The sequence below is a fragment of the Gymnoscopelus braueri genome, assembly GCF_963280865.1.
Source record: "Gymnoscopelus braueri genome assembly, chromosome: 8".
In the NCBI taxonomy this organism is placed as follows: domain Eukaryota; kingdom Metazoa; phylum Chordata; class Actinopteri; order Myctophiformes; family Myctophidae; genus Gymnoscopelus; species Gymnoscopelus braueri.
This window is the reverse complement of record NC_137609.1, coordinates 15,966,017-15,983,760: the sequence shown is the minus strand read 5'-3', so window position 1 is coordinate 15,983,760 and position 17,744 is coordinate 15,966,017. Positions and strand designations below refer to the sequence as shown.

The following is a 17,744-nucleotide window of genomic DNA, read 5'->3' as shown; positions in this document are numbered from 1 at the left end:
ATTTATCTTATTCAACACAAAAAACTCACTTACTGCACCTTTAAATGGATGACGTGTTTCATTTAGGTGTTTCTGTGTGCCAGCATAAAGCCTATAGACCAATTATTTGTTTACCAACATTGGCACTGGACACACAGGTGATTGTTTCATGCAATCAATTCTCAACCTGTTGTTCTTGTGTGTTGGCTAGTGAGGCGCGTACAGAATGGGTTTCATATGCGCGCAATGAACCAGTATACTGGTTGCACGCATACTGTTCTTAACATCGTCTGTTAAGGGGTCTATACAGGAGCTGTCCATGGTGGCACACAGTATCAGTGGTGGAAGAAGTACTCAGATATTTTCCTTAAGTAAAAGCAGAAGAAATACCACAATATAAAAATAAATAAAAGGCCTAAACGAACAAAAGCATTGGCATCAAAATATACTTAAAGTGCCAAAAGTAAAAGTACAATATTTGCCTTTGCAATGTAGTGGAGTACAAGTAAAAGTACTGAAAATTGGAAAGTAAAAATACCTCTAAAGTGTACTTAAGTACAGTACTTGAGTACTTACCGGTACACCACTGGAACTTCTTAACCCTCATTCAAGGCTTCACATAGGGGCATTTTTAACCAGCTACTAGTAAACTTAGCCTAGCTAGTACACATTAGTGAATTTGAACACTTTGCAGTAGCTAAATAAACACAACAAGACATGCGTTTGTTTAATACGCAAAACAAACAGCTGTACTGTTTTTAGTTTGACTACTATACTCTGTATCTAGTTTTTCATTTTGTGTCGCAGATGTAATTTACCTTCTGTCCAAACCATTCAGCAGTTAATTAACGAGTCTCAGGCACACACACGTGTGCATAACATTCACTCACACGTCGTCAACATCGAGGTTGCCAGTTTGGTGTTTTTTCCAGCAGTAGCGATCAGTAATGTTCTAACCAGTGGCGTAATGTAACTAAGTACATTTACTCAAGTACTGTACTTAAGTACAAATCCAAGGAATTTTTACTTTATTGGAGTATTTTCCATTTTCAACACTTTTGCTTCTACTTCTATTACATTTCAGAGGCAATTGTACCTTTTCTCCCCTAGACCCCTACAATTATTTGCAAACTTTAGTTACTAGCCTACTAGTTATTTTGCAGATTTTGATTATTCCTACGGCAACATACACTCACATCAGCCCTATGTATACTTAGGCTATTTGAAAATAGCAGATCTACAAGCTCACAACGTGTCGCAAGCTTGTAGATCATTTTTACACATTTGGAAACTTGTGAAATGGGACATTCTACATAAGTACTTTTACTTTCAGTACTTAAGTATATTTTATTGCGAATACTTTTGTACTTTTACTCAAGTCAATTTTGAATACCGGACTTTTACTTGTGACAGAGTATTTCTACATTGGTATTGGTACTTTTACTTACAGTAAGTGCAAACTGTGAGTACTTTTTCCACCACTGGCCAGTGCTGAGGATTGAGGTTGCCAGTTTGGTGTCTTTTCCAGCAGTAATATTCAGTAATGTTGCAATGATGAGGATTGAGGTTACCAGTTTGGGTATCTTTTCCAGCAGTAGTATAGAGCTTTACAAGGAGTTTCCGAAAGTAAAAGAATCCCATCCCTTTCCTCCGTAGAGGATTTCATGTCGTAATATAATGTCGTAATATAATGCCGTGATAATGTCGTAACAATCCAATGTAGACTTGCCAGTAGACTCCTGTTTGTAAAATATGCTCCTGTAGAAGCCACACATCTGTATGAAATCAAAAGTTTTAAGAAAAGCATGTTTAATATCACAAATATCACAGCAAAGTAGCTACTGTTCTATTTACAATGCTAAAGTGTATCATCCGGTGACGTCGACGTCTCTGATTGGTGGAGCTTGTGTTACTAAATATTAGGGGAAGGCCTGTAAGCACATTGTGCACAACACAGAGGGGAGCTAGTGCTCCCTACAATTACCCCTTTCACTCATGGTTTCCCCCCAAATTTATACACATGAAATGATTAAATTAACACAAACCAACGACATCAATCACAAGCAACACATAAATTCCCCCAACACATTCCCCATGGCAAATAATAACACAATGACAGAACAATACTGTGATTGTGCACCCCAAGGCATGCTGCCTAGGAAGTCCCTCTCTCATCCAATACGCACCCCAGGTCCAGGATGCTACAACATCTTTGTGTGTCTGGCAACATTCACACCCGAGGAGATGACTAATACCTATGTGGAACACAAACAATTTGCTTGTGCTATTATTGAGATGTGTTGCCGTGTTTTTTTGCTGGCCTGTGGAGCACAGAAAAATATAATGATTACATCCACACAAATAATTAGTTTGAGGCAACATTGCAATTGCAGTCTCTACATGAGAGAGATGTTATTTGGAGTGATTCCAAATAACACACGTTGTCAAGATCAGCCTTCTGTATGCTTTGTCTCTAATTCAAATAAGCGTGTTTATTTACCGTTTGAGTTCTTTGCTCTATTTAGTTTTGAGCATGTTTCACCATACAGTAGGCTATGTGAAATGGATGTATACTACCCAGGGAGTTGTGCGTACTTGATCGTTCTGTAAATACATTGCAACCGGATTACACTTGATTCTCCAATGACATTCCACATGCTTTCTGATATACAATCAAAAATGTCTTACTCCTCAACATTCAGAACTGGTTGGCATTATACCAGAACAGCTATTGCCATTCGCCTCTTACTCAATCAGATTGTAAACTACATAGAGCCTGGACCACACACTCACGCCACTTCAGTGGTGGAAAGTAACCAAGTACATGTAGGCTACTAAAGTACAGTACAAGTACAATTTTGACTGGAACTACATAACCCCAGTGTACCCCTTAAGTACTTTGAGGTATTTCTTACTTTACTGGAGGATTTCCAATTTTCAGTACTTTTAATTCTACTCCACTACATCTCATAGGCAAATATTGTAATTTTTACTCCACTGCGATTATTATACATTTTGAGTTACTAGTTGCTTTGTAGATTTGGATTATTAGAAAACATGCATTAACCACTTCAGCCCGATTTGGCTATATGAAAATAGCCGATCTGTGAGCCTGTAGATCTGCTATTTTCAAAGGATTTTTATACATTTTGAAATGGAACATTCTGCGTAGTGACTTTTACTTGTTGTACGTTAAGTACGTTTTGAAACGTAAAAATAGCAGATATACATACCTGGTGCCACGCTCATGCCCTGTGCCAGGGACCCCCCCAGAAGCAAAGATTTTTGTTAAAAATGTTCGCTTTTAAAAATATATATATTCAAAGATTTGCACAAAATGTTCACGATAAAAATAAAATAGCAGATCTACAAGCTCGTAGTGCGGCACTCTGTAACGCGCTATGAGCTTGCAGATCTGCTATTTTTGAATAGCCAAAGTATACAATAATGGTTTAAGTGGTTACACAGATCATGTTCCCGGTCTTAAAGGGTTAACATGTGACTACACAGATGATTTAAGACCGTACCTTTATTAAGATAATAAATAAAGGTGTTGTTAACGTGATCATGATGAGAATATTCCTCCAATCATGTGTGATATTTGAAACATTGTGTTTTTAATTGTTTTCATATGGTTTGGTTGGGGTATACTCTGGTCCAGTACGATACCTAGAAAGAGAGGAATAGAAGTGGATAAAAACTAAACTGATTATAAAACAGATTTTGAATTATAAATGGTCATAAATCTGTGAATGGGAGATCAGATATTAGATAATATGTGCTGTGTCTGTGTCTTTCTGTTCCTGTCATGTTGTCAGACAATCTTGATATCATCCAGTCAGCAGGTGGTCTGTGTTTCCTCCCTGCCTGTCTGATCCTATCTTGTATTTCCATCAGTCACTGGTATAGTCCACCTATAACTGTGTTTTGTTAAGAGAAGAGAGAGTCATTGGTGTGGACAGTAACGAAGTACATTTACTTAAGTACTTTATTTAAGTAATCTAAGCTCACAATGCAGCTTTTTTCACTATTATTGATGTACCTACAGTATGAAGATGTCTGGAAAATGTCAAAAGTTTAATACAGCAAAGCATTGATATTAAAAAGAAAATGTACTTTGTTATTTATACTTTTGAATACTTACGTTTTTTTAAAAGCAAGTACTCCAGTACTTTAACTCAAGTACAGGTTTGACTGAGCAACTTTAACTCAAGTAACATTTGACCAGGAGTATCCATACTTTGACTCTATTACTGGTGTTGAGTACTTTGTCCACCATTGGAGAGAGTCATGCACAGTAGAAATCCTCAGTTTCAATTTATATTTGTAACTCTGAGAGTGCACAAATGTAACCAAATGGACCCACATTTGAGTTAAATCAGGATATTATTGTGCACAGACTGAAATGTGGGAGGCAAAGAGACAAAGAGGGTGGAAAGAGAGGAAGAAGAGAGAGTGAGCAGAAGAGTTGCAAAAATGAAATGCATCCAACGAGGCAACATTAATCTGACAACCAGCAAGGTTCTGCTGTTATGTCAGATGAGTCAGACATGAGTGTCCACTCATACTGCTTGTAACTCAGAGGTAGTCAGCCAACTGTGTGTGTGTGTGTGTGTGTGTGTGTGTGTGTGTGTGTGTGTGTGTGTGTGTGTGTGTGTGTGTGTGTGTGTGTGTGTGTGTGTGTGCGTGTGCGTGCGCGCGTGTGTGTGTGTGTGTGTGTGTGTGCATGCCGTGCGCTTGTGTGAGTGTGGATACCCACTTGTATGAAGAAGAGTTAAGAGCTGGTGTTGAAATCATTTCTATCTTGCTGTGGCAGAGCCTGAACAAATTATTGAACACAATTTCATCCCTCTGTCTCCTTCTCACTTGCGTTCTCTAGTTTTAAAACACACATTCAATTTCGACTCTACACTTCGAGTCTACACAAGTGCACAAACACTATTATGTTTGTCAAAGTCAATATACAATGTTTTGGAAATGGACTCTTCAATTGTTTTCAGTGTAATTTTCTGAAGGTGTCAGTTCTAGATATGGTGTGTGGGCCTGAGGCGGTCAGGCAGGCCACTGCACTCAATAAAATACAGAGAAACTGTGATACCTGCAGAGAAAAGGTCCATTTTGAAATCACTATGTTCTGGACATGATGTGAAAACCAACCATTTCGGCTACACAGTAAAAATCCTCCATGTTAAGTTATCCATTTATAAGTATAAGTATAAATGTAACCATATGGACCCAGAAGGGTCCATTTGATTACATTTGTACACTATCAGAGTTAAAGGTCACATTGATGTTATGTTAATGAATGCAAATGAATGTATATGAATAATAAACAATGTAATAATATATCCACAGAGCTTTTGAAAAGGTGTCGATTAAAAGTATTGCTTTTCCCCCGTCCCCCCCAATTGTATGGTCCACAATTATTGTTTTGTATAAATTGTATACCAATGCAAATTGCAAATGCCAATGCAAATTATTTTCATTAGGTAAGGCTTAGACAGTCATTGCACGTTACAACGTTGCAAACTAGATGATTGCGCTGCCTTGTGTGAATTGTGGAAATAACAACCCTTATGCAACAGAGGTGTTGTATAAGTGTGACATCTATTGGCTAAATGTTGTCTATTTCACCTTTAAATGAACAGGATTTTACTGTGTGCGACCTCATTCGGAAGAGGTGACACTTCTCCAATGTAGTTGAAACATCAGCTGACTCCTCTGTTCACCTGTTGCAACAGGTCAACAAGACAGAAGACAAGTCGTTGGAGGAGCGAGGACGCATCATGATCTCCCTCAAATACAACTCGCAGAAGTCTTGTCTGGTGGTGGGCATTGTGCGCTGTGCCCACCTCGCCGCCATGGATGCCAATGGCTTCTCTGACCCCTATGTCAAAACGTTAGTACACGCACACACACACACACACGCACGCACGCACGCACGCACGCACGCACGCACGCACGCACACACACACACACACACACACACACACACACACACACACACACACACACACACACACACACACAATGTAACCAAATGGACCTACAGTATGTGTACACTGAGATGCAAATGGATAAAAACCCTCTTTCTTACTCTTTATGAACAAACATAGGAATTGTATTACCACCAACACCAAATTATCCTCAGCCCACAGAACAATGTTCAGATAGATTCTGGCATTGGCCCTGAAGGGGGTCATTATACTGCAGGTGGGCCAAGGCCATGGTAAATAATCATGAATTTGAAACAGAAAAGAAAACAGTTGCGTACACTTGCTTAAAATGGGTAGTACATGTTCACATTTTAGCAGGGGAACTGTAGGCAGACTCTCCATTCAGTGATTATCGACAATTATGAAAGAAGCAGACTGCCCCAAGAGTGACAGGTGAATTATGTATCACACCTTTTAACTTTTCCCAAGTCTGTCATCTGGCAGAGTCATGCAATCACAAAACATTTTGGACTCCATCAAGCATGCCCTGTGAACAAAAGAGAGACTCTTTTTTGGAAACAGTGCAAGGGTTCAGGGCTTGCAACCATTCTCTAACAGTTTGAGGCTGGTAGCGCCTCCAGCTGAAGCCTGAAGGACACAGAGACAGATAATAGATTTACTGGCTGCCACGTATTATGCAAGAACGTTTAAACAGAATGTAGTCTGTGTCAAATAGATGAGGGCTGGGTGATTTTCCTAAATGCATGCAGTGAACAAAGAAGTAGACAGTTGTCTGATGTGACAACTTTGACACATGCATAGTTATCAGTTTGTTGTACACTGACATTGTTCACTTGTGCTGATAACCTTGGGTCTTTGTAAATTGTTCACATTCTTACAATGGACGTGAGTGGATAGAAATGTACTGCATATACCTATTATAGGTAGGCCATCAGATATGTCAGTTTACTCTCAGATGGACCAAAGATAGAGTAAAATCCTCTTGGCTGGCATTTGTATTTCCAGTCCTATAATACAAGTGGAAAACACATTTTAGTACCAAAACTTTAATGGGTATTACCATCTTTAACAACAGTTGCTACTGTTGCATAAATGTTCATGTTATTATAAGATGAATACAATACATTTCAATGTAAAGCTCTCTTGTCCCCAAAGCCTAATTCTCCCCCATTCTATGTTTTTATTTGTTTGGGAACAACCTGCCCAGAACAGTTCAAGTGAAAGATTCATTTTCTCAAATCCAGGCAGTTAGTTGAATAGAGCCGTGCTGGGCTATCAATAATGCAGTTGATTGATATAAAATTCAATATGCTAATCAACCTGATGAAAGTTTGTTAACTGAAGTGCCTATGTGTTGTAGAATGGACTGGTAGGCAGTGCCACAGCACCCTCTGGGGGATGGAATAGTATAACATCTAATGTATAACAGTGGTGGAAAGTAACTGAGTGCATTTACTCAAGTATTGTGCTTAAGTACAATTTTGAGGTACTTTTACCATACAGTTTTCAATATGTTATACTCCTACTTCACTACATCTCAGAGGCAAATACAACTTTAGTTGCTGTGTTACTTTGCAGAACCAATTAAGCCCTATTTTATACTTTGGCTATTTGAAAATAGCCGATCTATACAAGCTCACAATGTGCCGGGATGCAACGTATTGTGAGCTTGTAGATCGGCTATGTTCGAAAGATTTCCAGATATTTGAACATTTGTGAATTGGGACATTCTGCATAATGACTGCTTTTACTTTTGTACTTTAAGTATATTTTGATGCCAATACGTTTGTACTTTGAATACAGGACTTTTACTTGTAATGGAGCCATTTCTACGTTGTGTTATTGATACTTTTACTGAAGTGAAAAATCTGAGTACTGCACCATTGCTGTAAAATATGTCTACATCTGATAGATTTTTTTAGGCTGTAGAGGACCGATGAAAGAATTCTTAATGGTTATTCTGAATGATTTCTACTTAATTCAGAGTCTAAATCAGAGTATAATGCATTACAGTGCAGTAATACACAGGAATAATACAAATTTAAAAGAACCCTGGGCTGAATAGTTGTGTTGTTGTCTGCTTTTCTGCAGGTACCTGAAGCCTGATGAGAACAAAAAGTCAAAGCACAAGACTACTGTGAAGAAGAAGACGCTCAATCCAGAGTTCAACGAGGTAACCACAGCTCATGTTAGAACCTTGCAGGTGCAACAGTGTTATTTTATCTGAAGATTTTAAAAAAAACATTACTGAGTGTAGGCTACTTTGTCCTTTCTGTTAAAGCAGCGCTCAAACATTTCCATCCAAATTGAAATGTAATTGGCCACGGACCCCCATCTGAAAAGATTATGTGCCAGGGGCCCCCATAACAGAAGATTTGCGTAAAAATGTTCAAAATTCTCTTAAAGTTTCAAAAATGGTTCACACCGTGTCACATCGGCATACGTTGTGAGAGTGCAGATCGGCTATTTTTGAATAAGTGGTTAATCAGATTTTTATACTATATTGGCTAATTTTGCTGGGAACCCCATGGAACCCCCCCCCCCTATTTCCATAACATGGTAGAGGTTGAACATATGGTTCAACGTTCAAAATTAATCATCTTTGTTTTAAGGCGACCTTAATAACTATGTTTTAGCCGTCGAGGAAACTAGTCCTAGCTGTCCAGGTTACAGAATATCTCCTTTTCCAGCCAAGATGAATCACCTCAGAGGCTCACAACAGGTCAAACCGCCTCAGAAACCTATCCTGGAAGATTGGCTGCCGAGCTTGTGTAACACTTCTCAGAAAATGGATTTCAGACCCCCTCTGCAGATTCATGTGCTTGAGGCTGCCATGTGCCCTCAAGCGTGAATGGGGCCGTTAGTGCTTAGTAGTACAGTGTGCCCTGGCCCCTGACTAAAGTAGTATCAGAGTGAAGGACCATGGTGGAACACACACACGGGCCACATACGTACTTGACATTTCCTTTGACATTCTTCCCGTGAGTCCTTTTCCAGTGAGTCAGCATGCACAATATCAGCACCCTGACTCTGTTTGACCAGAATGGAACAGAGGTTTCATTAGAATCCCAATTCTAAAAGCCCAATTTCCTTCCAATATATATGGCTGCTGTGCATAGAGCCTATTGGCCGTGTTTGTGAGAGGGCGATCTCTGTCACTGCACTAGCCACTCCTACAGGTTGGCCGGGACACTTGATAAGTGGGGTGTGGGACTAGGAGAAATAGTGTATACCCGTGCATTTTAAAAAGAATGAACCTTTACCTTACTTTGCACTGAACTGACAGAAAATAAGTCTGTTTCATACAGAACTAGGTTCAAAACATCAGTTCTGGACACTAATTACAATATTACATCCTCCCGGAGAAACTCGTAACTGTGAGGTGAAAGGGAGCAGCCTTGATGTCATGTGTATCGGAGACACATGATTGTCTGTGATTGTCTCTATTACCTACTGCAATGTAACATCCTGAATGAGTGCAGGGAACTGCTATACGAGAGCACTAGACCGTAACATTGCCTAATATTTGACTCTTAATTTTGTAGCCAAATGCAATAAAAGATAACAATAGTTTACAATATTTGCACACATATTTTAGTCCAACTGAAGAAAGAATGAGTGTGTATCTTGTTGGGTATCTCTAGTACTATAGCAACTCGTGGTGGTATTTGGTGACAACAAGTGTTAACCACTTGAGTCCTAGCATCCAATCCTTGGGGAACATTCCTAGAAAATAGCAGATCTACAAGCTCACGACGCGTCGCAACACGTGAGCTTGTAGATCTGCTATTATCAAGTGGTTAATACATTTTTTTCTTCTTTTATTTAAGTTCATGGGTCCCAGGCATACCAAATGTATCTTTTGGGTCTCGAGATGAAAAGTTTGGGAAACACTGCCTTGGATGTTTTTTCATTTTGTTTTCCTTCTTAGGAGTTCTCTTATGACATCAAATATGCAGACCTCACCAAAAAGACCCTGGAGGTGACAGTGTGGGACTATGACATAGGCAAATCCAACGATTTCATAGGTAAGCATGTCATGTTTTTGGCGCAAAGCAAAATGTGAAGGTCAAAACAAAATGGTGTGCGAATGTTAGTCACCTGTTACGCCAACCCTGGCTAACCTAGCTCTGTGCAACCGCCATATACAGTATACTATACCTGTATCACAAACAATGGGCAAAGGTGGGAAGCACTTGTCTTAGTAGCCTATGCTGTCAACCAATGTATGATAATGTGACGAAGCATTGTGAGCTTGTACATGACATGATACACTATTGTAAAACTATAAATCAGGCTAATTTGTCAATGCGACTTTTGTCACCAAACACATCAGGATGCAGTGACTGTGGGCTCTTGTGTCAGGTTGGATCTTGGCTGAGATCCGATGAGCCAGACCACATGCTGAGGCGGCCTGGCTCACATTGATTTCAGACGTGTAGACAGCATTTGATTAAACCTAGGCCCTTCGTCATCTTCCCGCCACACATTCAGTTTGTGGTGAAATGGTGACATGTTTTCCTATTTTTATTGTGTAACAAAAATATTGCAATGCGGTTGTACAGTATGCCTCTGCCAACCAGTTGCCGTTTACGTCTGTCTGTCCAGACTCATACAGTATAGTGATTGAAGACTTTATGGAATGGAAGGAACGAGTTATGTGAGGTCACAGTGGCCGTGACCTTTGACCACCTATACTTCTAATAAATTAAAAGTTTGGCCTTGAGTCCAAGCGGACATTTGTGCCAAATGTAATGAAATTCCCTCAAGGCGTTCCTGAGATATTACATTCACAACAATGAGAAAGACATGGGTCACGACCTTGACCTTTGACTTTTGACCACCTACTTCTAATCAGTTCAAGTGGACCTTTGTGCCAGATGTCATGAAATTCCCTCAAAGTGTTCCTGAGACATTTTGTTCTCGAGGTTGGGACGGACGTACAGACAGACGGACAACCTGAAAACATAATGCCTCTGGCCACAGCTGTCCACAGGCAGAGGCATAAAATGTACAGTATCTCATGGACCTTATTATAAAAGGTCAGTATGGCAACAAACAGAATTTGATTGGTCACCAATGGCCATGTTAAGGGTAGACTAGACAGACACTACCCTCCACTGTTCTCTCCTCAAAGCATGTCTGGTAGTCTATGAGCCATGCCACCATTACACTACTAGATGCAGGCATGTTGTAGTGTGAAGTGTGGACTCCCACAGTGTGCATACACTACAGTATACTGTATACTGACACAGCTAAGCTCTGATCAGAAGTATCCGATCATAAAAGTCGCATTGAAAAGACAAGTGTACTCATGGCCACTGTATAACTCTTTGACTTTCTGCATGCATTTTTGCACTGTAGTCTTCAGTGAGAAGTTGATTTCACAACTGTAATTTGTTTGGTATATTCTCCTCATGCCTTCCCACAGGTGGCGTTTCTCTGGGCATCAATGCAAATGGGGAGCGGCTCAAACACTGGTTTGACTGCCTCAAAAACAAAGACAAGAAAATTGAGCGTTGGCATACATTGACCAATGAATTGCCTGGTTCAGCGTTCAACGACTAAAGACCCACAACCTATTGTCCAATCAACTGGCCCCTACCTGGATGAAGCAGATTCTGTAGGACCATGGCCTTGATGTCTTATTCCTCGCAGCTCCGTGTTCTATCCAGGCTGGCCGTGAACTGTTCAGTGACCGATGCCCCCCCCCCTTGTGTAATCCTCTATATCTACTGTATAGGGCTTGTCTGAATCAAAATAGCAGAAATCTCATGTGTGTGTTCAACAAATGCATCACATATAATAGGGGTTGCACAACACCTGCTTTTTACAAAATAGACCAAGCTTGTTGCCCACTCAAATCAAGTCAGACCGGCTTGGGAAATCTAGATAGGGGAAGTCAATAAGGTGAAATGCTCTCCGCTCCCCGGACAACTATAACTGAGGGGCTCTTGAGCAAAACACTTAACCCTCTATTTCTCCTGGGGAGCTTCCCAGTGGCCAACAGTAGTTCAGACTATGGTTGCACTCAGCACCTTCGCAGTGTGAAGTGTGGGTGTGAAGCAGGGTATTGACGTAAAAAGAAGCATCTGTGCTTATTCAACTTTCCCTGGCTAAATAAAAATGCTTTCAAACAAGTTTAAAAAAAAGGCAGCATAGTCATTGCTATAGGAGCTGTAATGTTGTGAATTGTTTTCAACATGCATGATGCATGACGTCAAACCAATTGTAGATAGATGAAGCCCCTAAAAAAATAAGTTAATACACTGTACAAATGAAGTACGATAGTTACTGTCAGTTTGATAGCAAAGATATTAAATTAATATCTTTTGTATGAATCGTACCACTCTTGTCGGGTCTATTTTTAACTTAAATGCCACAAAATCAATCTATTTGACACAATGTGCAGATTGTTATTGTAGAATATGAATGAATAAACAAAGCTGCCATCAAATACTATTGCAATAAGTGTAGATGTTGCATGCTATTACAAAGCAAGTGCAAAACAAGACCTTGAGCAAGGTACAGTATGACAAAATATGGACAATGGCTCTCAAAGTATTTTCTGACCATTTTTCTTGTGAAGGTAACTAATTGATGCTTTGGACTTACTAGTTATTTTTTCTGTGCAACCCCTAATGTATAGTGTGCAGCCTACTAAACCCAAAGTTTACACTATGGAAAATGTGTTTTCACAAATCGTGCTGATTGCATTTTCAACTGTAATGTGGAGAACATGTACAGTATTTATCTTAAAAGGGCAGACTTTTAACATAGAAAGTTTACATCAGACTGCTAAAACAAAAGCATGTAATGTTTACAACAGCCACTCTTGCTGAAGTTCAAGTTTGCTGCTGAAAGGGCAAACAATTAAGCTCTTGTTAACGACGTGAGACGAGTCCAGCTGCGGCCTGTAGCACCACAAACCACGCCCACTCACGCCACAGCCACCTCCACCTCCACCTCCACCTCGGTTGGCTCACCCAGCTGTTGAACGACGACTTTTCTGAACCAAAAATAAGTTTAATTCATATCAACATTTCTATATTCTGCATTGCAGATCATGTCGACTCAACCCAGTCTATGTGGACATTAACCCCAGGTGTAATCTCATTTCCTTAATTTTCAAGTACTATTTGCAGAGTTGCTTCAGAATGCGGCCATTGGCACCTTGGCACCTCACTGGGCTGAAGTCTGCATCTGTCGACACACTGCCATTTCGAGGCCAACATTTCTATTGAGTTGGCATGGTCCGCATTGTTCAGAAAGGTCATCATTCAACGTATCCGTGAATGTAGAAACATAACCGGGGTGCAGAGTGGTGGGGCGCAGTTTGAGGGGCTGCGGCTTGCTGGTGCTACAGGCTGCAGCCAGACCTTATTGTCAAAGTCGTTGCAATAGTCCCGGCCTGCATTGTAAGCTTTACTTAGATGGATAGGGGTTGAATGGATGAATTCTTATTGTAGCTCTGTATGTATGTTGTTAGTATCCTGTAGCATACACGTATGTTCTTTGAGGTATTTTTTTATGTAAGCCACTCCATTATAAGTGTATTTAACAGAATGTACATTTAATCCTCTCTATACCATAGTTAATCCACTGAGAATGTGCACCTTAGTGCTGCTCTGTGTTGTTGATATTGTTTATGCATTGTTCAAAGGTCTTTGCTTGGACACACATGTGATGGAACAGAGACAATTGAATTTATAGCTCAACAATAATACATTGGGCTTTATAAATAAGATTGTATACCAGATCATATCTATATTTTTACTTGGCCTCCTAGTAGGCTTTTACATAATTTGAATGGCCTCACCCGCTGTTTGGCTTCAGACCTGTACTAGTGATGTTAATTATACATTTGATACTGGCTCATGACCTTTGTTAAAGGGTAATTTACTTAGTTGCATGCCGATGTCACGCACTGAAATTAGCCGATCTTCAAGCTCACAATGCATCGCGGTGCGCAACCAAGTATAGCAGGCCCTTTATTTGTCACCCCGTTTTAATATTTCCATCATTCCATGCAGCATTTATAATTCCTGTCAGATCATGTTTAAAAAATGCAGTACTGTATGTCTATATTGTTGATTTGTTCATCTGTACTTACATGCAAGACAAGTATAAGCCTACTGCTATTGTGCGCTACAGTTTTTGCTTACTGTATGTCTTTGTGGCTGACAGGATTTCAAAAAGACATATTAGAAGTACTCATTTAATTTGAAACATCAGGTGCTACTGCACAGTGACAACCTTTGGAGACCCCAAACAATAGGTATTTAATTGCTTTTTAAATGATTTAGACTATCTCACCTATTGTTTAATTATTAGCATAGTGCTATTTTTATTGTATTACTACTATGACTTATGAGAAAAGGTCTGTGAGAAATTTTCATTGTGACAAAGGATTTTGGTATTAGATATTCAAAGCAGGTGGAGGCAATGTTTATTACTTCACATGAGCACTCATCAGCTTACTCCAATGGCTAATCACTGCACCCATTTGAATAAGCCTTACAGTCTCTCTATGGACGGTGTAACGTTATGAGGCACAAGCTGGACATGAAATCTTGCTGGGAGTCCAGTATACCCCTTGAGAATATGGTGGCCCCTCTTTCTCCAGTGATATACAGTACTATTAATACAGCCAACATGTGATATTTTGTAATCTGTCTGCCTTTGTACTGAAGCTCAATATTATGAAAAGACAAAAACAAAATGCATGCATATGTTCTTGGTTTGTCATGAAATGACTTTGCCTAATGTTTGATACTGCTGTTTTTTCTGTAAAACACAACTGTGTATGCTATATGATAATGCTACAAGTCAGTCTTTATTCTGGACAACATTTTGTACCTTTGAAGAATATTGCATTGCCTGTTAGGCCTGTATTGACTATCTGGAAGCGTGACTTGATGTTAATTAAATACTATCCTTTGTTTTGCTCCTTTTTAACTCAGGCGATTGTTTGCATTATTCTGGTGGTTTTCTGTAACAAAAACAAAATGTGCTTATTCACTTATATCTTAGTCTTGCACCAAATGACCAGGTTCTGGTATATATACACTGTGTGACATTTGTTGTTGGCTGTGTTAACAATGCAAGGTTGGAGTATAGGCATACAGTACATCACATTTATGATCAATGTGTCTGCACACAGACAAACGTGTCTGTGACAAAGAATCTTTGATTATACATTGACTGACTGTCTCCAGGTTTTCTTCAGAATAGATTGGACACTGATTTAATTAATGCAGGAATACCAGTGGTGTAAAGTAACAAAGTACAAGTACTTTGCTTCAATACTAATACTTTATTTGAGTTTATACCCTACTCATCACAATTTCACTTTTACTTCAATACATTTAAAATTATTCTTTTACTCTACTGCATTATCATTGGACCTCGTTACTCAAATCAAATCAGAATATAATTGCAAGTCACTCATCATCATGATATTGGATTATCCACACTGTTCATATTCAGAACAGGAAGTCTCATCAAGACAAGATGCCTGCTGTCCATTGTTGTATGCTGATGTATAAAATAGATTTAAAGTGACATAACTGATTTTGATGCTATTAAGCAATTTTGCTGGGGACCCCCTTTAAACCCCTCAAGGACCCCTGGGGTCCCCAGACCCCACTTTGAGAACCACTGGCCTAAGGTGCCACCCAGAAACACCACTGCCGAGAACCATTCCAAAAAAGAATCTTACATGCCAATGAATTACCTGATTTTAACTTAGTTTAACACGATAAGAGTTTCCCAAATGCCCATTGACATCAACATTCTAATAAAGACATGGTCAAACCTTGTTAAACCAGGTATCAAACAGTGGCAGACAAATCTGTCTGAACCCGAGTTTTTTAAGCTTAGATATTATAAGCTTCCAGGCTCTCGTCATCTCCCGCCTGGACTACTGCAACTCCCTCCTTGCTGGTGCTCCGGCATCTGCCATCAGACCTCTGGAGCTTGTTCAGAAAGCTGCGGCTCGTCTGGTGTTCAACCGCCCCAAGTTCTCCCACACAACCATCCTTCTCCGTTCTCTACACTGGCTCCCCGTAGCGGCTCGCATCCAGTTCAAAACCCTGGTGCTAGCCTATAGGGCAGTGAAAGGAACAGCTCCTTCCTACCTCCGGGCTATGGTCGATGCCTACACCCCTGCCCGACCACTTCGGTCTGCCACCTCGGGGCGACTGATTGCCTCGTCACTCAAGGGTCCTTCTGGCCGATCCACACGGTCACGACTCTTTTCTGTTCTGGCCCCACAGTGGTGGAATGAACTTCCCACTGATGTTAGGACAGCAGAGTCACTGCCCATATTTCGCCGCAGGCTGAAAACCCACCTCTTCAGGAAACACTACCCTTCCTCTCTGCCTGACCTACTTGTTGTTAACTAGTTGTACGAACGCTTGTTTTCTATTGTTGTATTGTTTATTGGATCTTGTTTAGTCGATACACTTAATTGTTTTAGCTCATGCTCATTTGATTTAGCTATTTTGTCTCATCTGTTTAAGGAAATAGGTAGCTGATATATTGCACTTTTACCTTAGCGCTAGGTATACTCTTGGTTGCTTGTTTTTGCAGAAAATGCACTAAAGACTTCTGGTGATTAGTAGTTTTCGTTCCCTACCTATGTTGAATACACTTATTGTAAGTCGCTTTGGATAAAAGCGTCTGCTAAATGACTGCAAAAAAAATTATAATATGACAACTCTTCTCACTGTCTTTAATGCTTTGAAAAGTTCAAAGCCATAATTAGTTCAATTTAGAAAGAAGAAGAAAGTGAAGTAGAAAGTAGACAAAAGTACAGAGATGGCCATAGAAATAATAACAATAATACACTTGACTTTTAAAGCAATTTCTTAAACTGGGTTACAAATTTCTCCATCTACGGCAGGGGTGTCAAACTCATTTTGGGGTCGGGCCGAATTGGTCAAATGGTGACTTGATGTGGGCCGAGACCAGTTGCGGACGTGCATGCGCGCTCACACACATTCAGTCAGCATCTTTTGTCTCAGACACTGCCACTAACTACGTAGATCACTTTTTTTTTAATGTATTAAGAAGAATAGCTACTTCAATTATTGACATTAAAAACAAACAATGCATTTTGTAAGGAGCCCCAATAAACCATTTTAAGTAGATTCTACGCCTTCCCTCTCAGCTTTCCTACTTACCATCTTAAAAAATTAAATAAAGTACAAAGGGATGAGGACTAAAAACACAGCATGTGTTCTCCATCGTGTCTACTGGACTAGTATACATTTAGCATTTATGGTAATATTATTGACCACTAATTTTGTATGTCAATGGTTTGTTGATGATCCCAGGGCTGACAGACTGAAACCTGTCTTATAACAAATTGTATGCTGATAAGAATGTTGGTACATTTCTCAGCTTACCACTTTGATGAATGTATAGCTTTATGATTTTGATTTGATGAGCATTATAAATGTAAATGTACTACATAACTAAAATGCTGTTCAGAAAGCAGATAACTTCAGATAAGTTCAATTTATAAACAAGGATTCATCATCGCAGTAACATTATAAATGTTCTCAAAGCCATTTAAAAGGTATCCATTTATAACTTTTGACACCTCTTTACTCCCCAGGCCATGACTACTGCTTTTTTGTATGTCTCCAAAGGGGGTCTTTTGGGGTATAATTGGACTCAATGCCAGTGGGTCAACCCCCTGGGGGCCATGCCCACCAGTGTTTTTAATGCCGCCGAAGGAGACCTTGTGATGTACAGTATCTATTCTGGACTCAGGAGCCACGACTTCCAAGTTGCCCTCCC

At 39.8% G+C, this 17,744-nt stretch overlaps 1 protein-coding gene across 1 annotated transcript in view; it reads left to right on the top strand.

The window, feature by feature from the left end:
• doc2b (double C2-like domains, beta) overlaps positions 1 to 11,504 on the top strand; it is a gene marked incomplete at both ends in the record, with an annotated part of 149,923 nt that extends 138,419 nt beyond the window's left edge. The window contains 4 exons of the mRNA XM_080436351.1: positions 5,721 to 5,878; positions 8,028 to 8,109; positions 9,868 to 9,964; positions 11,368 to 11,504. Of these exons, the coding sequence (XP_080292477.1) occupies positions 5,721 to 5,878; positions 8,028 to 8,109; positions 9,868 to 9,964; positions 11,368 to 11,504 (474 nt within the window). The remainder of the gene's footprint in view (positions 1 to 5,720; positions 5,879 to 8,027; positions 8,110 to 9,867; positions 9,965 to 11,367) is intronic.
• Positions 11,505 to 17,744: the final 6,240 nt, after the last annotated feature.